Source organism: Amborella trichopoda, chromosome 4 (genome assembly GCF_054954075.1).
Source record: "Amborella trichopoda isolate Santa Cruz 75 chromosome 4, AtrichopodaSantaCruz75HAP2 v2.0, whole genome shotgun sequence".
NCBI lineage: Eukaryota > Viridiplantae > Streptophyta > Magnoliopsida > Amborellales > Amborellaceae > Amborella > Amborella trichopoda.
In genome coordinates this window covers 52,338,920-52,359,653 of record NC_142339.1, presented here as the reverse complement: position 1 = coordinate 52,359,653, position 20,734 = coordinate 52,338,920, and the positions used below count along the sequence as shown (strand labels likewise).

The 20,734-nt window shown below is 36.3% G+C and overlaps 2 protein-coding genes across 4 annotated transcripts; both read left to right on the top strand.

Annotated features, from left to right (window-relative positions):
* The first annotated feature begins 1,032 nt into the window (after nucleotides 1-1,032).
* Nucleotides 1,033-7,144, top strand: LOC18421939 (putative metallophosphoesterase At3g03305). Of its 3 annotated transcripts, XM_020665877.2 has the most exons (5): nucleotides 1,033-1,711; nucleotides 3,030-3,080; nucleotides 3,415-3,656; nucleotides 5,133-6,659; nucleotides 6,806-7,144. In XM_020665877.2, the coding sequence occupies exons 2-5, from the start codon at nucleotides 3,065-3,067 to the stop codon at nucleotides 6,929-6,931; spliced, it is 1,911 nt and encodes a 636-aa protein (XP_020521536.2). In that variant the 5' UTR covers nucleotides 1,033-1,711; nucleotides 3,030-3,064; the 3' UTR covers nucleotides 6,932-7,144. The 3 variants fall into 3 exon arrangements, with proteins under 3 accessions (XP_020521536.2, XP_006826869.2, XP_088721743.1); XM_006826806.4 differs by lacking the exon at nucleotides 3,030-3,080; XM_088865617.1 differs by lacking the exons at nucleotides 1,033-1,711; nucleotides 3,030-3,080 and having other exon boundaries at nucleotides 3,499-3,656; nucleotides 5,124-6,659.
* A 1,888-nt stretch (nucleotides 7,145-9,032) lies between these two features.
* Nucleotides 9,033-13,952, top strand: LOC18421938 (Peroxidase superfamily protein). Its single transcript, XM_006826805.4, has 4 exons — nucleotides 9,033-10,734; nucleotides 11,941-12,120; nucleotides 12,232-12,394; nucleotides 13,336-13,952. The coding sequence occupies exons 1-4, from the start codon at nucleotides 10,507-10,509 to the stop codon at nucleotides 13,737-13,739; spliced, it is 975 nt and encodes a 324-aa protein (XP_006826868.3). The 5' UTR covers nucleotides 9,033-10,506; the 3' UTR covers nucleotides 13,740-13,952.
* The last annotated feature ends 6,782 nt before the right edge of the window (nucleotides 13,953-20,734 follow it).

Sequence of the window (20,734 nt, the reverse complement as noted above, 5' to 3'; positions counted from 1 at the left end):
AACTGAAAGTTGGGTATATTTGAAAACGTAGTTCAAATCAATATTTTATCAGTTTCAGCTGATGAGGCCACCCAGTTTGTTCGGATTATCAACATAAGTTGGGTAAATTTTTAATAGATTTATTTTCTCAAATACTCAAACCATTATTTTATAGGATTGTGTACTATGTAACTTTAATTATTATTATTATTTTTTACATGAGGTCAATATTACTCATAGTCATTAGATGTTAAATTAGATAACTTAAAGTGTCCCATGAAGTTTGAGAATATTTTTTTAAACTATGAATATAGTCAATGAGAAGCTCGTAACTACTTTATTTGAAATCTAAAGAGGATAATCATTACCACCTCCTTGTAGTAAAAGTGAACCAGTCTCTTTGTATACTTTTTTTTATTTTATTTTTCCTAAAATCTGGTCCAACAAAAACAACTAACCATTAGAGTCATTTTGATTAAATTAGAGGCTTCCCAATTTCACTGCCCACTCTGCCTTTGTGGTTTCAATATCATATCTCAATACACCCAAAGTGTCGAACGGCATGGGGCTTTGGCGGTAGTTCTGCCGAACCTCAAAGTGAGGTCTCTTACTCCATTTTCAGCAAAGAGTAGGGGCTCAAATCCCCATTGATTTTACCACTTTTGAGAATAGGGTTAGGGTCGTGGTGATAGCACGGCTTGTGCTCCATCTAAAGTCTAAGCTTTCATTCCTACCTAATGCATTCAAAAACCAAAGAATGGGTAGGGTTTGTCATCCCCCACTAATTACCCATAAAAGAAAAAGAACAAATAAAAAAGTCCCCAGTACCATAGTTCACATGAAGGCCAAGAGGAATTGTAACCTACTTGTGCCCAAGGGAAATAGTCTTATGTCCATATCCCCTACAATGTGCTCATGCGGTCGTCTCTAGTTCTTGAGTAGAGATGGAAAGAGCCTCTCCACAAAGAAAATGGGAGAGAGAGAGCACCAATTCCAATTCGACAAGAAGAGATCTAAACCCCATGTTGCTGAGCCCGTCGTTGATGTTTTTTTAGAAGGAAGACTTCGATCCAGTTGCAAAAAGGTGTTTGGAAACTAATTCACCTTGAGAATGGGCAGGTTTTCAAATTCAAATGTGCCGGTGGCTTATAGACTTTATCTAAATTCATAATCCACAAAATGGTATTCTCATTGTGCTCTTTTAAGCCCACAGAGAGAGCATCAATTCGATGGATCAGAACTGAGGAAAGAAGACGAGGAGCACTTTATTCTCCACCAACGATTGATTACCAAAGTAATAAGGTCCCATCGAGGCGTGACTAAAAACCAGAGGGGAGAGAGATAATGAGAGAGAATATATGCTTTTGTGTTGATTGACAATCAACGAAAGGAATTTCGAATAACCAACACAGATGCTTCTTGCAGTTATCGGGGTGATTAATATATAGCGGGCCTTTCCCTTAACTCTCACTGTACCGTCTTGTGAGCATGGCGCACTCATGTCTTGTGGGGGTTTCGTTGTTTGTGGTGGGGTTTTTCTGGTTTGTTGAGAGTTGCGCCGTTTCGAGGGAGAGGATTGGTGTTGAAGGGGAGGTGGTATGGGTGGTTCAGGTCTCTGATCTTCATGTGAGCTCTTATCATGGTGAAAGGGCTGAGGATTTGAAGAGGCTTCTTGCCCCTGCTCTCAAAATCATACGTCCTTCTCTCGTTCTTATCACTGGAGATCTTACGGGTCAGCTCTCTCTCTCTCTCTCTCTAAATTCTCATTGAATTTTATGTTTGGCGAGTCTGACTATGAAAGATGTAATTACACGTTACTTTGAATCATTTTCATCAATATGAAATACCAGGTCCTCTCAAATTGAAGCACATAGAATGGGGCTCCTCTATGTTCCATTTGATTTTCCATTTTTTATGAGATTTTGCATTGGCTTTTGTAGTATGGGCGTATTTTAACACACTTGATCTTTAGAAGAACATCGGCTTGCTTAAAGAGGTCTCAAAAATGGGTTTCAATAGGCATAATTTGGTTTATTTAAGGTTGGCTGTGAAAAAAATGTGAGCTCAAACTGAGGTGACATCAATGATCAAATACTCCACACAACAGTGATCATGGAGTGATACAAACTGGTTAAGAATAACCCACTACATCTATATTTGAGAGTTTTGTTTCTCTATATATGGTTAGCTTCTTTTGTATATAAGAAGACGTAGTTTGCTGTTGTTCATTTCATCACACTATCCATCACAATATACCATGAAAAATTGAGACTCTTGGTGCTAATTCAGAGTAGGAAATGGCACCCTTACATGCTAAACAACGCCAGAGCAAGTCCTTACAAAACATCTTCCAAAAACTCTTATGTCGAAAGACCAAACCTTACAATTAGAAATGAATAGATATGGAAATAGGAGTGGAAGTGGACAAAGAGATGAAATTCCATTCAGCATTTCTTAGGCATTGCTGTTGGACTGTTAGTTTGGAAGTGGTAAATATGTACAAGTTTCGTTCCTTACGATTGTTCCAAAGATTTGATATTTTTTAAATTTAACTTGGTGATATAGTGCTGAATTCCTTTTTAATTAGTCTACATTAGCTCCCTCTTTGAAAAAAATTGAACTGTTCTGCTTGAAGTGGTTCTGAAAAGAACTTAATACTTCTGAATATCTAATTCTATTTTTTCAGTTCAGGAATTTTTTTAACAAAAAATTATTATCTTTGAGCTGCCAAATTATGTGCTTCCGATGAGTCACTTGGGGAATTATGATAAAGAATTCTTGTATTGTTGCTATGGCTTTTGAGTACCTGGGCTGGTGATTTTGTTGGCTTGTCGGGCTCATACCTCTTAAAATAACTCTATCATCACCTATCAATATTGTCCTTGAATTGTTACGTAAACTATTGTTGGAGAGAAGATAACCAACCATAGTTGTAGATCTGAGAGAAGATAATTAATACTTATTGTTGATCTATTTCTTCATAAGCATGATCAATGATGTAACTGACATATTGTCGTCTGGATATGGTTTTGTTTTTTATGACATAAAAGGGGCACAAAGACGACCTGTTCTTCACTGGTAGACTATGACTCCATTCCAAGGTTGCTTATTAGCCTCTACTATAACTTCATGGTTATTTACATTCTGCATTTTTCTGCTGAGCACCCTATCCTTGATTACTTTTCGAATATTAGATCTGTCTCGAGTGATGGTTTGCATCTCCTCAAGGGGTTGGTTTGTTTTTAGAAAATATTTGCAGTTTTCAATATGTTGACTTTATCTTTTAACCCATTTATTGGAAACTTTTTGTTGGGTAACATCATTTTTCCTTGTTATCATGTGATTATCTTCTATTCTTAGGAAGAAAGAAGCTGAATCCTTCGCTTTCGTTTTTCTTTTTTTTTTTCGTGGTTTTTTCCCCTCTCCTATGAGCAGATGCTAAAAACATGGAGAGAACTTCCACAAGGCAAGATGAATCTGAATGGATCCAATACAAGAGGGCTATGGATGCTGTTGTCAAGGAGAGTGGAATACACAGGGAAGCTTTCTTGGATATAAGAGGCAATCATGATAAATATGGAGTTCCTTATGTTGGTGGCCATTTGGATTTCTTCTCAAGATATAGTTTAAGTTCACAGAGCAATAGGCTAAACACCATCCAAAGCATGGCTCTTGTGGTAAGTTTTTCAATATCGTTGGAACACTTAGAAGGTTCTTTGTTTTCTTTTTTCTGGAATTATCTGTTATAGTCTTGGTTGACATTGTTCCCATGTAGATATCTTCATCATAATTCACTTGGCTACAAAATTGGAAAAGACTCTTTGAGATAATTGCATATCATTCTCGAATCAAGTCTAGTTGTGGATTTTACACAAAACTGGCATTACATGGTAATCTATCTATGAAATATTTACTCTTCTATTTACTTCGAATCTGTGGGAGTGGCTTTTATTTATTTATTAGTATTGTTTTTTTTGTGGGGGTGGTAGGGGAAGGGTGGGAGGTGGTTGTCAGTGTGGAATTTGAACCCAAATATATTGTTGCAATCATGACCTCCCTACCAACTAAGCCGTTACTCCGTACCGTTATTGGCGCTAATAGTATAGACTGCTGTGTATCAACTATTTACATATACGTAATATTTTCCAAATGCAGGGTGTAACTATTCGCAGGTTAAGTCAGTTGCAGGGTATAACTATTTGCAAGTTAAGTCAGTTGTTAACCAAACTCAGATTCCCATGAATAACTGTTTTCTTTGTAATAAAAATTCACATGAATAGCTGTTCTTAGCTAGAGAGTTCCAATGCCTGATGATGAAGAACCTGATAATCTTCGACTGATTCATTAACTTCCCAATTGAATTACTTATGAATATTTTCACATGTATGTACTTAAGTTCATTTGTTCTATCAATTTCATATGATGAGTTCCAAAATAGGCAGATTCAGGGACACTGTTTCTTTAGGAGGGATATATGTTTTAATGGATCACATGCAAATTGACCTAGAGACATCGTATTTTATAATATAATTGTTGTTCTAATCCTGGATGTTTGTTGAACAATAGCTTAGTAATATTTGAAAGTCAGATTATGATTTGTGCTTCCTTTTCGAGCAAGCAGCTGAATTAATGACTCAATTGACAAAAAAAAGAAAAGAAAAGAAAAAGAAAGAGAGAGAGAGAATCAAGGTATCAAAAAAACTACACAAAGGTTCCAAATTCAATTAAAACGTGTCTTTGGAATAAGACTTAGAAATGTAGACAGGAGAATTAGAAATGTTTAGAAATGAAATAAACGATTTATCCCTTCATAAATTGCATGTAGTGGCTATAGAATATTTAGGATGACAGACAAAAAGGTTATCAATAATTTGATTTGCTGCGTGATTAGTGCTGGTTTCTTTATATATGAGGTTTGAACTGAGTTTTTGGATCAGTGATCCAGAATGAGGTTTCTGAGGTTAGATGCATTTGATAGAAAACATTTCCATTCTTAAGTTTTTAATGGTTTTTAGTTGCCTTGACACCATAAAATATTGCGTCTATTATTACCTTGATTTCTCCTCTTCAATTTGTGCTGGCTAAATGAAAATCCATAATATTTTGTGCTTCCATGATAGCTCAAGCTGATATTTCTTTTAAAGGTTTTCTAGGCAAAGGATAGAAAATATGTCTTCCTGGGAATAGACGATTCAATGAACATTGGAATCCGGGGCCCTTCAAATCTGTTTGGGCATCCAAGTGACCTAGCAATTAAATGTGTGGAGTCTGAACTTGAATATTGGGATTCACATTCTGATACACCAGTTACCAAAATCACTTTTGGACACTTCCCAATGTCCTTCATTGCTTCTTCTGAATCAGGGAGGCGGTATGAGAGCATATTTTCAAGGCACTCGGTTTCTGCTTACCTTTGTGGTCATTTGCATGCAAAGTTCAGTAGACGACTCTTTAGGCATCATTCTTTCAACTCCGCATCTGATACCAAGCATGGAAAATCTGGCCAGTTTTGGGAGTGGGAACTAGGAGACTGGAAAGAGTCTAAATTGATAAGAATTCTGGCTATAGATGGAGGAAAAGTGTCATTCTCTGATATCGATCTTTTGACAAAAACTGGACCTAGTGATGGTTTCCTGACAACCATCCATGTTAACTATCCTCTTGATTCACGAAGCATGAATGGGGTTAGTTTGGGGCATGATTTGCCAAGAGATGATGTTGGTGCTCTTGTTTTTAGTCAAAATCTAATTCTTAATGTCACAGCAAAAATTTTTGACTCATCTCGAGCTTTTCGGTTAGTGGAAGAGGTTCCACTACAAATAACTGGATCTGCTATTCCCCCAGCATTGTATCGTGCCAAATTGAATGTAGGCAGGTACACAGGAGCACCAGCAACCCGTTTTTGGCTTCAGGTTTTTGCCATTGATAATCTTAACAGAGAAGCATCAAGCACGTTGATACCTTTCTCAGTTGATGGTAAACTTGGGCATTTGCATAAGACATGGCTGGAATGTTTGATATTTCATACAAGTTGGGAGGACTTATATCTTATTCTCTTATGGAGTAACATTGGCTTCCTTTTCTTATTGCTTTTTCTTCCAAAATTGCTAAACTACTTCATGCAAAAGAGTTCCTCTTACCAGAAATGGGCAATGTCGGTCTCTGTTTCTTCCCCTTTGGGCCAGAGGGGAAAATACTTCCTGCCTCTTTGGTTCTTGATAGAGGGATCCCGAGATGTGAAGATATGGTGCGTGATGGCTGTTTATCTCTTATATTTGCTCACGTTTCCATGGTTCTGGGGTCATGGTACTGCAGTGGATAGCCCGATTGCCAGCATGTCTATACATGGGTGGAGGGTTACTATTCCTGGCATCCACATTGGCGAGGATGGGCTTGGCTCTCCTGATGTCATGGTTATAATCCTCCCTTTCATGTATCTCATCGTTGGTCCTTTGTTTATTTTGATCTATGGCTTGTACACTGAAAGGGCATTGTTTTACATACACTGCGGTGACAAATTGAGAAGTTCTCAGGGATCATCAAAGTCTCCAAAGCCAAATGGAGATAGTAGACAATGCAGGTCCATCATGGCTTCAAATACCTCTTGCAAAGTATGCCAAGGCTGGATGAGGACTGCTCTAGTACTGGTAGCATTCTGCATTTTCTTCGTGCATTTCAGGGTAAGTGTTCTCCATATGCTAATTTTGTCCATTTTCTATTTACATTTAAGAGTACCTTTTCCTCATTAAAACTTACTTATATCGCTGAATTTTCAAGGGAAATGAAATTTTGCTTTCTTAGTCAGTTTGAATTTCTATGGATGCAGCAATGCACCCTTCTTGCAGCAGCTTATGGCGTGGAAGCTGTTATTTTTTCGCCAGGCTTCTTATGGGCGCCATTATTATTACTAGCCATGGCAATCTATTCTACAGGTTCACGTAGTGGAAATTAAAATTGCTAGGGCCATCTGTTTTGTAGTATTTGATCCATTTGTTGGAGGCTTTCACCGGGCTCACCCATAGGGCACGAAGAATGTTACGGATAATTAGGTAGGCTCATTATTTGAGCTTGATTTCTGTTACGTATGATATGATTATGAGATGGAAAGAACATACCCTTATGAAATGATCTTTCATAGTGATTATCTTAGGAGACCCTTATGAAATGATCTTCCTTACTGGTTTATCTTTAAATGTAGATTCTTCTATCTTATTCCATATTATGTATATATTCTTCTTCCATATTATGTATATATTCAACCATTTCCACCCTATCATCTTATGTTCTTCAATTTGAAGGAGATAAAACGATTTCATAGGATTCAATAATGTAAAATTGAAGAACATAAAATGATTTCATAGGATTCAACTATTTTGGATTGGCGAAACGAATTATGGCCCGCCATTCTGCTCTATCAAAGGCCATTCCATATTTATTGGATGTGGTTTGTATAAGGATGAGGTCCAAACCAATTAAAATAAGGCGCACCTTGAAATAGTACTGAAACATGTTGTTTCAGTATCAGAAATCTTTGTGATGTCCTGCCAATTTATTTTCATTTCTAATTGTAAAATTGAAAAATTAAAAAGTAGTGTAGACCGAGAAGATCTATGAACACTTGAAAATCTTGAAAATTGACAAATCGGGAAGATCTATGAACGTTTGAAAATCTTGAAAATTGACAGTCAAGATAATGCATTGCAAGATGCACTATTTCTAAGACTTGAACTCTATTTTTTCTCATGTCCTTGAGGTTGAGATGGTCGAATTGAATGTTTTTTAGCATCGAAATAACATCTTCTAGTGAATTTTTGAGGCGTGCCTCAATTTTATTTTTTATTGTTTAGGGCCTTACCCTTATATAAACATTTTCCTTAATTTATTTGAACATCCAGAAGGAATTTGACAATGTTCCATTAGTATAATAGAGGGCTTATATTTAACATCCTAAGAAATCTCATATGAAATCCTATAGCTTATGTTTAGGAAGTGGCGTGTATCATCAAGTTTAATTGCTATTTTATAGCAAAAACAATGAGTAAAGGCATTTTAGTCATTATAATTGGTATAGTAAATGTTGTTACAATAAGAATAAGGAAATTTGTTTCTTGTGGCAGAGACCGCATTTCTACATTTGTAGTCCCCGAGGTATAAAGCATCCATCTTAAAGATGGATGAAAATAGGTGGTCCATCAAAAACTAATTGAAACTAAAGGTCCAAATGCCTTTTTAATAGAATTATTATTTTTAATTTTTAAAATTTATTTATCTTTTTATATTCATGATCTTCATATTAGAGATTACATGCCCTCAAAAATTACGTCAAAAAATCCATCTCAAAAATAGATTTTTAAGAGGTAACTCATTTCTACATCGACTCATAGAAACTATGTCCTAAGAATAATTATAGGGTGAAACTCTAAGTACCTTATTAATATAAGGAAAATTGTTTATTGAGGCGGGGGACAACATTTCTACATTGCGGTTCCCGAGGTATAAAGCATTCATCTTACAAATTGATGCAAATAGGTGGTCCATCTAAAAACAATTAAAAATGTTTAAATGTTTTCTCAATAGAATTATTATTTTTAATTTTTAAAATTTATTTAGTTTTTCATATTCGTGATCTTCATGTTAGATATTACATGTCCTTAAAAATTAGGTTTAAAAATTCATCTCAAAAATAGATTTTTAAGATGTGACTAATTTTTATATGGACACATAGAAACTGGGTCCTTAATATAGATGGATACTTTATTAATATAAGGGATTGTATATAATGAGACCATTTACCTTTGGTACATAAAGGTCACAATTATTTACGTCCATCCGATGTGAAATCTAATAGTTTGGGTGTGTCACAAAGTTCGAGAAATTTTTTTTTGAACTTTGAGCTTGGTCAATAAAATAAGTACAGCCACCCAATTTCATATCCAATGTTCAAGATTAATTGTGACCACATTGTAACAAAGATAAATGGTCTTATTATATACGTTCCCTTTACAGGAAAGAATGTAATAAATAAGGACAAAAAATTGTATAAGGTTGCATACTGGGCCTTTAAAATTATCTAGAAGAGAGTATTCTAAGATTGGAGAACCCTTCAATTGGTCATTTTGAACTTGAGATGTGTGGATATGAAGAATTTTTTTTTTCAAGTACTAAAAATTATATTCTTTGTAATAAGTTATGAGATTGTATGCATCGAGACCATTTGCCTTTGCTACAATAAGGTCACAATTACTTCTAATCATCTGATGTGAAATCTGATAGCTTGGGTGTGTCACATACTTTGTAAAAATTTCTTTTGAACTTTGAGTTTGATCAATGGAATAAATGCACAATCCAATTTTATATCTAATGGTCAACATTAATTGTGACCACCTTATACCATAGGTAAATGGTCTCATTATATACTTTTCCATAAGTTATTTGGGCCATCTATTTTCAAGATTTCAAGTATATACGGCTCTGCTCAATTTGTACAACATTAAAATTTTAAATTTTATGGCTGTGGATAAGAATAGATTTTTCAAATCATCATAGGGTTTTTGAAGCCAGAACTATGCCTCCAAAAAAACTTTAGAGGTGTGCCTACTTCTATAGCACAAGGAAGTCAGCTTATACAAACCTCCCATGTAAACTAATGGGATTACATATGGCATCGTATAGTATGAGACCATTTATCTTTATCATAAAGAAGTCACAATTATTTGTAGTCTTTAGATGTCAAAATGGATGAATTGAGGTGTGTCATGAAGTTCAACATATTCTTTTATAAACTGAGTCTAGTTAATAACACTCTTACAATCACTTGATTTGAAATCTAACAGACGAGTAATTGTGACTTGATTTTAACTAAGTAAATGATCTCCCTTGTATACATTTCCATCATGCACAATGAAACCATAAATGAACCTCAAAGACACCAACTTCAAACACGGTCAAATAGTACCTTCTCACCTGATTTCACATTTGAATGGTTGGAGGTAATTGTGATAAATAAGTTCCGGACTCTCAGTATATCAATATCAGTAAAAGTTCATGTTTTCAAACTCATCGAGCCATGGGTCTGTTCAAAATCTATGAGTAGGCAATTCTGGTCCGGGAAATTCTTGAACCGCACTGTTCTCCTTATTTATTATTTTCTAGTATTTTAAAACCCAATTCAGTGGGATAGATCATTCACCCATAGATCCGTGTCAGATTGTTGGATCGATGATCTATATTGAAAATCGACGGGTTTTCAAACATCTATTACTTATTAAGCTAATGGGTAGGCTCATGGAATCAGGAACCTTCGGAGTCGAACTATTTGATACATAATTGTGGGGGAGGGGACCCATTTTTTTAATCACATGTATGAATGCAAAAATGGATAGCGAACGTCGTGCGGGTATGTCAAGGAAACGTGCGAGTGCTCGTCACGACTGACCCACAGTGAAGCAACCAACCAGCCTATAAAAACCGAATGTTCTTATCGTTGCTAGCAAAGGGAACGGTGGTCAGGCGACTGTCTCATAGAAAATGTGGTGCGCTATTTGCGCTGTGGTGGTCCTTCTTGTGGTCTTGGCGGAGGCAAAGCATGCAACGGCGATGGCGCCTCAGGAGGGCCTCCTGTCCTTTGACTACTACGTTAAGAGCTGTCCTCAGGTGGAGTCCATAATCCACAACAAGGTCGCGGCGTGGATCAACAAGGACTACACTCTTGCCGCTAGCCTCATCAGGTTGCACTTTCACGACTGCATTCTCAGGGTAATTAACCATTCCCATTACTCTCTCTCTCTTTCTCTCTTTGCAAACTCGGCGGATCTAACTTAGAACTGGTGGGTCAAACTAGAATCGGGGCACTGGCTGATCCGATTTTGACTGCTTTTTGGTGGTCTACTAGAGTATTTTAAAAAAATATCAATATATATATAAAATCCCAAAAAATGAGGGATTTATTTATAATCCTATTTTTTAAATATTTTTTTTATTATTTTTGGCGAAAATTGGAAAGTGTTTAGGCAATGATTATTTATTTTTATATTTTTTTAATTTTTAAAAATTTAAAAAATACTTTGGGGGCACAAATGGATTTTTGAAAAAATTATAGATACCCCATTTAACTTTCTATACATTTTACCCCAATACATTTTCTATTGTATCCTAAACTTCAACACTTTTTTTTTTTCCTCTTCATCTTTATTCTCTTTTCCCTATAGTTTTTCTATTATACTCTAAACTCAATACCATTTTTTTTTTGTATTTACCCCTGGTTAAATACTCAAAGCATTTTGGAACCAAAATACTTCTTTTTTTTCTTTCTCTTCTTTTTTTTTTTTTTTTTTTTTTCTTTGTCCTTCAAGACATGTGATCCTCTCTTGTGTTCTTTCTTGACATCTCTCCACCCATCTTCTCTCTATATGTCATCAAAGTTGGACTCAGGGGAGTCCCATACCACTTGCAGAGAAAAAAAAAGAGAGATAATAGGTGGACAGAGGTAGAGAAAAAAAAGTGAGAGAGGGTTGTGCGTCAAAAAAGACAGAAAAAAGGGGTAAAGAGAAAAACAAGGAATTTTGGTTTAAAAATGCGGTGACTTTTTGATTGAGGGTAAATATATAAAAAAATATTGTTGGAGTTTAGGTATATTAAAAAAGTATTGAGGGTAGAGGTATCAATAATTCTCTAGATTTTTCAAAATTTATTTTTTTCACTCTTTTCAACTTCATTTGGACACAAGCTGCACATATTGTTTTTTATACTATATTTTATTTTTTAACCCTTTTTGGATTGACCTGGACCTGACCCGTTGGGCTGGTTGAAGCGGCAGTTTACCAATTACTCGGACCCAGCCCCTGGAACGTTTTTGAGGCTGGTTCAATTTTTTTGAACACTGCTCTCTCTCTCTCTCTCTCTCTTTTTGGGTTCAGTTCGAAGCTTCGAATCTATCTTGCATTGTTTATCTGATGATACTAGGGCTGCGATGCGTCCATTTTGCTGAACCACGCGGGGAGTGAGCGTCAAGCCCAGGCGAGCGCCACATTACGTGGCTTCAATGTGATCGACGACATTAAAGCAGCCGTTGAGAAGCAGTGCCCCAAAACTGTGTCTTGCTCCGACATACTCACTGCTGCTGCACGAGACGCAACGCTCAAGGTTGGTTCTCCATCTCTCCGTGAGGGTTATTCTTGCTGTTAGTTTTTGGTTGATGGAAGGAAGAGAGGGGGAGTTACTGGGTTTGATTATAAAGTTGTTGAGGATGTGCAGATTGGAGGTCCATTCTGGGCGGTTCCGTTTGGAAGGAAAGATGGAGTGGTGTCCATTGCCAAGGAAACGAATGTGGTTCCAGGCGGCCACGAGAATATCACGTCGCTCATCGAGCTTTTCCAGTCAAGAGGTCTCAATGTCCTCGATCTCGTCGTTCTCTCTGGTACTTGCTCTCTCTCTCTCTCTCTCTCTCTCTCTCTCTCTTCAAGTGATACGGGACTCGCCTGAGTCCAACTCTGATGAGGGGAGGGTGAGTTACTCTGAGCAGGGCACGGGATACATAAATTTTTTAAAATAATTCTTAAAAATTATAAATATTTGCGATGGTTATATAAATTTTCATATATAATTTGGAATATTTGATAAATATTGGTAAGTATTTTTTTGGCATAATCCTTTATTTATATAGATTTAGGATGTAAAGGACATCTCGAATCACTGGAAATACAGTTCAACCATGGCCACAAATCCATCTGTACATTTCCAAAAATGGTGCTAATTTGATGATCTTTGAAGAAGTAAAATGAAGAGCAAAACAAGGTTTTAGATATGGGTGAGGTTTGCATAAGGTTGCAACCTTAAATAATGAAAGCTGCACATCCAAATTTTATCATAAGATGCAATTTTGGTGTCAAAAGCTTTTAGGATGGCTTGAGAATATATTTTCTTCCCTAAAATTTTGAACTCCAAAATTGGCTCAACTGAAGCAGATCTATAAATACATAAAAATATTGAAAATAGATGGTCCATATAATATATTGTAAGTTGTATCATTTTTAGTACTCAAATTTTTTATTTTTTTTCCATATTCATGTATCTCGATGTCAAGATGAATAATTAGATGGTTTTTCAATGTCAAAGTAGGCCTTTCTGATCGAGTTTTGAGGTGCACCTTATTTCTACAATTTAGGTTGTGAATCTTATGTACACTTTTTCATTTAGATATACCATTTTAAATTTAAACATTTATTCATATTTTCATATTGATGATTGCAATGGTCAAGATCCCCAAAAATTTTGGATCCCACACCCAACTCTAAGATGAACTTTGAAGGGGGATACATATAAACAGGGGCTCTAGCTGAAGCACAGTTGAATTTTCAGGTGCACACACAATCGGAAGGTGCAAGTGTGGTTCAGTACAAAACAGACTCTATAACTTCAACCGAACTGTCAAGCCCGACCCGACCCTATCCGTGAGTTACCGGAACTACTTGAAGAGGAAATGCAGGTGGGCCTCAGAGGAGGTTGAGCTTGATGCCATCACCCCAACAAAGTTCGACTCCGTCTACTACATGAACCTCCAAAAGAAGATGGGACTTCTCTCTACTGATCAGTTGCTCCAGTCTGACTCAAGAACTGCACCCATTGTTGTGGCCCTTGGAACGCAGTCAGGGCTCTTCTTCCAGCAATTTGCTGTGTCCATGGTGAACCTTGGCAACACCCAAGTGCTCACTGGGCCTCATGAAGGCCAGATCAGAACTAATTGCAATTTTGTCAACCGTTAAAAATTCTTCTTGTTTGTACATGCAGTTTCTCCTTCTCAAAGAGAAATTGCAATGGAACAAGGTTTACATCTTCAAATTTGTTTTCTTTATAGTTTTTCTTCTTGGTTTAGGGGAAGTATTGATTGAAAGACTGTGCATTATGTTGAGAGGAACAATAATTCATGATTTATAGAATAAACCACAATGGAACGCATGGTTACTTTCGATGCCAAATGGAGATAAAGTGGGGTGTGTTAGAAGAGTCCATCTCAAGTTCTAGATTATGGAGGAAGAATAATTTTTCTATGTTCAACTTGTGGGAGAAAATCTTCTATGCATACAAAGGTGCTTACATTATACATCTTGTGTGATATATAAAAAAGAAAAGAAGTATCCTAATACAATATGCATGATTAAGGAAAGATCATCCTGTCTAGTATGATGTATAAAACAAAGGAAAGAAAACATACAAACACACACATTCCCCCTCCAAAAAGCTGACTAAGTTGTTGCTTGAGTAGATAAATAGTGGCTTCATCATCACTATAAATAATTAGATTATTGACATAGAGTAGGAGAATTGCACGTCCCTTGGGTATGACTGAGACAAACATGGCAGGTCTTGATGGCTCTGTCTAAAACCTATGGATACAATACTAGAACTAAAGTTTTCGAACCAAGATAGAGTGCATGTTGTAGTCGACATATTTTATTATTGGGATTGGAGACCCCATGGGATGACTTAATATGAACTTCTTCTGCGATGCGAGATCACCATTGAGAAATGCATTGTTTTCATTGAGTTGTTAGAGGGCTATTAATGAACAACATCCATAGAAATCAGGATATAAACCCTAGTTATGTAGGCAATAGGAGCAAAAGTTTTAACAAAATTAATGCCAAAGTGTTAATTATAACCTTAACCACAAGTTATTAGCGCTCAATGCTACCATTAACTTTAGTACGTTGGACTGCCCGAGTAACCTGCCTCGGCCAAAGGGCGAGTTCTTGGCTGAGTAGAGTCCCAGTACCTTGTTGCACATTATTATTCATAATTGCCTTTGGGTTCTACAAGATGTTCATTGGTCCTTCATGCATATAGGGAAGCTAATCCTATGATTGATTTTTTAGTGAAGTATAGGCTCATGCTTTCTGGAGGTACAATTAGACGAACTAGACCTCTTACTTCAAATATAGCCAATATTCTCCATCAAAGGGTTCCCTCAATGTAATTTGTAAGATTATTTATTGAATGAAAACAGATAGGAGACCTTCTTTCTTGATGGTTCACTATTAAAAAAAAAAAGAAAAAAAAAAAGAGAAAAATAAGACCAAAGACATCTCTGACTGATTTTTGTTATCCTTGTGTTGTGACCATGTACTCACTGTATTTGGTTGATCCCTCCCTTTGATAAGGAATTTATAGATTGTAGATGCTGCCTTTTCAAGTGAACACAATCGTAATTTATGGAAAAATGTCAACAAATAGTAATAAAGGCTTCCAAACTATGTTTGTACGTAAATTGCTCCATTCTTTTATGCAATATGCCCAATTGTAACTCCTTCAACTGCACTCTTTCATTATTTTTGAATGAATTATGTACACTCAAAAAAACTTTATGGCTACAAAACTCTGTATCTACAGCTATCTCTTCTGCTTTAAAATCTATGGGCTTGTCTGGCATGAACTCTCACCTATCCCCTAGTGTAAATCCCTTTTGGGTTATTGACTCGGGTGTCTCTAATCATATGACTGGAGTACACATAAGTCCAACATCTACTAAACTATACCAAGGTAATAGTCAGATTATCACCGTTAATGGGGAGAGACTGTATATTATTGGTACTGATAATCTTTCACTTTCTATCTCCCGTGGTACACTTTTTCATTTACGTAATGTCCTTTTCGTTCCTAAATTAACTGCTATCTAATCTCTGTGGGCTAACTAGTTGATGATGGTTATAATGTTCAATTTTATCGTGATGGTTGTCTAATATAAGACCAACGCACGTGGAGAGTGACTGGGAAGGGGCGTAGAATTGGTCATTTGTTTGCCTTGGAGTTTGAGAACCTAATCATGACGTTTCTTTCTTTTCTCCATCGAATTCTAATTTTTTTGTTTTTAATAAACAATGGCATATGTGGCATCAGAGACTTGGTCATTCGAATGCAAGTAAATTAGATACTTTGTTTTGTTCTGGTTCATTGCCCAATAAAACACTTGATTTGAATTCTATCAATAAATCTTGTATTAGTTGTTCTTTGAATAAAAGCACCCCAGTTTGCCTGTTTCGACTCGAGTAGATAAAACAACTGCACCTTTCCATTTCATTCATAGTGATGTGTGGGGTCCTGCTCCAACTTTATCCAGAATGTGATATAAGAATTTTGTTTTGTTCATTGATGATTGTACATGATATATCTAGATATACTTTATGCACCATAAATCAGAAGTGTTCTCCCATTTTAAAACTTTTTTATCCATGATTGCAACTCAGTTTAATACCAAAGTAGAAATCTTACGGTCAAACGCCAGCGGGAATAGTTATCTAATGATTTTCAAGACTTTTTTAAAACACAAGGTATTCAATCACAAAAAACTTGTCCATATGCTCCACAACATAATGACATAGCTGAAAAGAAAAACTGCCATATCTTAGAAGTTGTGATGACCCTTATGCATGACTCTCATATCCCTCATAGTTTTTTGGTTGGGCTACATCAACAATAGTTTATCTCATAAATCGCCTCCCATCCTTGGTTTTGCATAAACAATCTCCATATTATTCATTATTTCATGTTCATATTGATTATTCTCTCTTTCATATTTTTGGGTGTGTATGTTTCGTTCATCTTCCTCAGCATGAACGAACAAAATTTTCTGTTCAAGCAGTCACTTGTATTTTTGTAGGTTATTGTCCCGACCAAAAGGGGTTTCTATGTTATGATTCAACAGCTCGTCGTATATGTATTTTTTGCAATGATGTCTTTTTGGAAAACATCTTTTATTACTCTTCAATTGCAAAATCATCAGGGTCTTCTGCTCATTTCTTTCCAGATTTCTCCATTGATAAACCAACGCCTCAACAACAAGGCCAACAATATCAATCCACGCACACTCCATCTCACCAACTAAAGTAAGGTCAAACCTCCACCATACCTGTAAGTGATTCGTTGCCCTCCACCCTACCTATAAGTGTTTCTTTTCCTACATTTATTGATAGCTCTACTCAGTTACGATGTTCTTCACGTGTACCTCATCCACCTAATCGATATGGCTTCTCCCTGGATGATTTTGACTTTTCACTACAGCCTAGAGCTCTGTTTACTTCTCTTGATACGATTGAGGTTCTTTCTAAAGACCTAGATCTCTATTTATTCCCTGGATCATTATTTGCCCAATTAGATTCAGTGGATATTCCTTCCTTCTACCAGCTAGCCTTGACTATGCCTTGTTGGAAAGAGGCAATGGATGCAAAAGCAGTGCTTCGTTGAAAAATGATAATTGAGATCTTGTTTCGTGTCCTTCTCACACATCTATTATTGGTAGTAAATGGGTCTTTTATGTGAAGCTTAAATCTGATGGAAGCATCAAGCGATATAAAACACGATTAGTTGTTTAAGGTTACAAATAGAAGTATGGCATAGATTATGATGAAACGTTTGCTCATGTTGCTAAAATGACTACTGCACGAACCGTAATTGCCTTCTCAACTATTCGTCAGTGGACTATATCACAAATGGATGTGAAAAATGCATTTGTCCATGGACATTTGAAAGAGACAATATTTATGTGACCTCCTCCTGATTATTGCAATGATAAATCTATGGTATGTCATTTGAAAAAATCATTGTATGGTTTAAAATAAGCTCTAAGAGCTTGGTTTGAACAATTTCGACAGGTTGTTCTGCATGTTGGGTTGAAACAAAGTGCTTATGACTATTCGCTATTACTCATCATTGTTCTTCAAGAATAACAATTCTTCTCTTATATGTTGATGATATTCTCATCACATGAGACAACCTTGATAATATTAGACACTTAAAAGAGCTTCTCAGTCAATCATTCAAATGAAAGATTTGGGTAACTTATTTTCTTGGGTTAAAGATTCATTATTCCACTAATGGATACATAGTTAACCAGAAGAAGTACACCAAAGACTTGATCAAACTGGCCAACTTATCTGATGAGAAACGAGTGGATACACCAATGGAGGTGAATATAAAATATATAAATAATGATGGAAACATACTTCCGGACCCTACTCTTTATAGACAGTTGGTTGGGAGTCTACTTTATTTCACTATGACTCGTCCAGATATTTCTCATGCGGTTCAGGTCGTTAGCCAATTTATTGCTGATCCTCGTTGCATCTACCTCTCTGTTGTCCATCATATCATTCGTTTACTACAGGGTACATACCATAGATGTCTATTATTCTTTTCTAGCTCTTCTGTCCAGTTACGAGCCTATGCTGATGCGGATTGGGCAAGATACGTCGATACTAGACACTCAACCACTGGGTGGTGTATTCTTCTTGGAGATTATTTCATATCATAGAAATGTAAGAAAAATCAAACTGTGTCTAATCTTATGCGGAAGCCGAATACCGAGCAATGTCCTTAGCTTGCAGTGAAATTACTTGGTTGAGAGGCCTTTTATAGGACCTCAATATTCTTTATCGAACTCCAACACCATTGTATGTTGATAATATGAGCGTCATATGTATTACGTTAAATCTAGTGTTTCATGACTGCATAAAGTATATAGAAGTTGATTGTCATTTCATTCGGAAAAAATTTCTGACCGGAGAAGTTATACTCTCGTATATTACCTCCCAACAACAACTTGCAGATATATTGACCAAGGCAATGACTCGTGCTCGTCGCGACTATCAATGACTCGTGCTCGTCGCGACTATCTCGTTGACAAACTGAGGATGTTCACCCAACCTCAGTTTGAGGGGGAGTGTAGAGATAGAGATAGTTGAGGAGATAGAGATAGTTGATGATAGGTTATCTTGTATTTGATGTAGATATCTCTCTTGATAAGACTAGATTAGTTTGTCATTATCAATAACTGATTAGTTGTATATGTATACGAGACTTTGTATATTCTTGACGATTAATCAATACACAGAGATTTCTCTGAAGGATTCAAAATTTTAACAATACAAACCTTAATTTTCGGTAAAATGTAAAATGATCCACTTATATGCAGAAATTACAAAGAAGGTCAATAAAAACCTTTTTTTTTGTTTTTTCAAAATTTCTCCCAAATTTTGACTTTTGGTTTTATTTCGTTTTAGCTTTTTCGTTAGAATGGTATTGCCTTAAAGCTTGGGCATTGGCCTACTAAGAAAAAACTAAAATAAACTAAAAAAAAAATCAAAATTTGAGTTGATCGAGGGGTAATTTTGAAAGAAAAAAAAAAAAAAAAAAAGGTGGGTTGGCCAACCTTTGTAATTTCTACCTATAAGTGGAGCATTTTGTATTTTACCTAAAATTTTAGGGTCTGTACGTAAATCACTCTTTTTGTTGTCATTCCCTCGGTACTACAATTAAACACCATCAAAGACGAGATTGATGTTGAGGCCATAATTGTTGGGATCGGCAGTGGGAACTTTACTAGGATCGATATCAGGAGTGGGCGATTGTGAAATGCTAGAAGATCCTTATGGTTGGGAACGTTGTGTGTACAATGCATATATTAGGGATCGAGATCCCCAAGTGTTGAGGAATGAGATTCCAACCTTTGGGGATCTTTATTCTGACCTTCTGGGATGTTGATCCCAACTTTTTGGGGATCTTGTTATCTACCTTAAAGTGTCTGATAATCTAGGATTATATACACTCTTTAAAGTGGATATCTTATTATTTATAACAAGCAAGCAATGTAGCTATATTAAAAATATAGTTGTGCTGGCTGCCTATGAACGAAAAAAACCATTAGTTTGGACGGGGATCAAGACCCCAAAGTTTAAGAATCAAAATCCATGAGATCAATTTTGGGAGCGACAGAATCGAGATCCTAGAAGGGATTGTCTACCAAAGAAGGCGACCTCAACAACTCTGATTGAGGTCTTACAAGTGGGTAGTAGCAACACTTTGATACCACCTTCTTCAATATTTTACATGAATTGAATTTCTTTGCATTGAACTAGTTGTGTCTTGCACAAATCACTCTATTCATTGGGAGGCTAATACTTCATCTCCTTGAAACCCTTTCCGGACGACGTCGAGCATTTGCGTGCATCTTGTATTGCTAATTGCTGGCTTCAATGGATTGGCAAACCTTCTCATGCAAACTTCATTTGATAAGCGTATGTGTAGATACTCTGATCCTGATAGAGAAAATCATAAAAAACTAAAGTTACCTAGGACAACTATACCTAGGACAACTATCCTGAAACTTGAACCAACTATAATCCCCAAAACAAATATGCCCAGACTCTGCCGCACTAATCCCACGCCCAATTATACCCAAAACCGAACCCAAACCTTTGGCCTTTAATACGTTGGCCTGGCTTCATCGAACCAAAAATCCTGGATAATCAGACCTTTCGGACCCCATTAACTTCATTTCGCCTCTCTCGGAAAGACTCCGAAGGACTGGGAGTAGTCATGCGACCATCGACTCCCGAACCAGCATCGACTCCTGATGCCGGGCCTGGGGGCCAGCTTAAGGTATCTTTTATTTCGTTTTTATTTTCTTTTATTCGTTTTCTTTTCTATTTCTAGAATTCCTTATAAATCTTCCCTTCTTTAACCCCCGGTTCAAAAATATCTTTCGGACTTCATATTCAAATGTGTCGGAGGCAGGCTCTGCAGACTATTCGAGCGGAGATGGTCTTGTGGCTTGACTTTTGCCCGGATAGTAATTTGATGGGACCCTTTTTTCTACTTATTTTTGAAGCTTTAAATTTTAGAATTAAAGATGAAAAGATATTTTAAGGCTAACACAAAGAATTTCAATATTGAAACCACAGTATTTAAAGGTGCGCTTTACTTTTGA

Excerpts from the sequence above, each read along its gene's own strand:
- LOC18421939 (XM_006826806.4), top strand. The coding sequence starts at position 1,468 with ATGGCGCACTCATGTCTTGTGGGGGTTTCGTTGTTTGTGGTGGGGTTT. Across the intron at positions 1,712-3,414 it reads TATCACTGGAGATCTTACGG|ATGCTAAAAACATGGAGAGA; the intron begins GTCAGCTCTCTC and ends TCCTATGAGCAG. Across the intron at positions 3,657-5,132 it reads TCCAAAGCATGGCTCTTGTG|GCAAAGGATAGAAAATATGT; the intron begins GTAAGTTTTTCA and ends AAGGTTTTCTAG.
- LOC18421938 (XM_006826805.4), top strand. The coding sequence starts at position 10,507 with ATGTGGTGCGCTATTTGCGCTGTGGTGGTCCTTCTTGTGGTCTTGGCG. Across the intron at positions 10,735-11,940 it reads TTCACGACTGCATTCTCAGG|GGCTGCGATGCGTCCATTTT; the intron begins GTAATTAACCAT and ends TGATGATACTAG. Across the intron at positions 12,121-12,231 it reads CACGAGACGCAACGCTCAAG|ATTGGAGGTCCATTCTGGGC; the intron begins GTTGGTTCTCCA and ends GAGGATGTGCAG.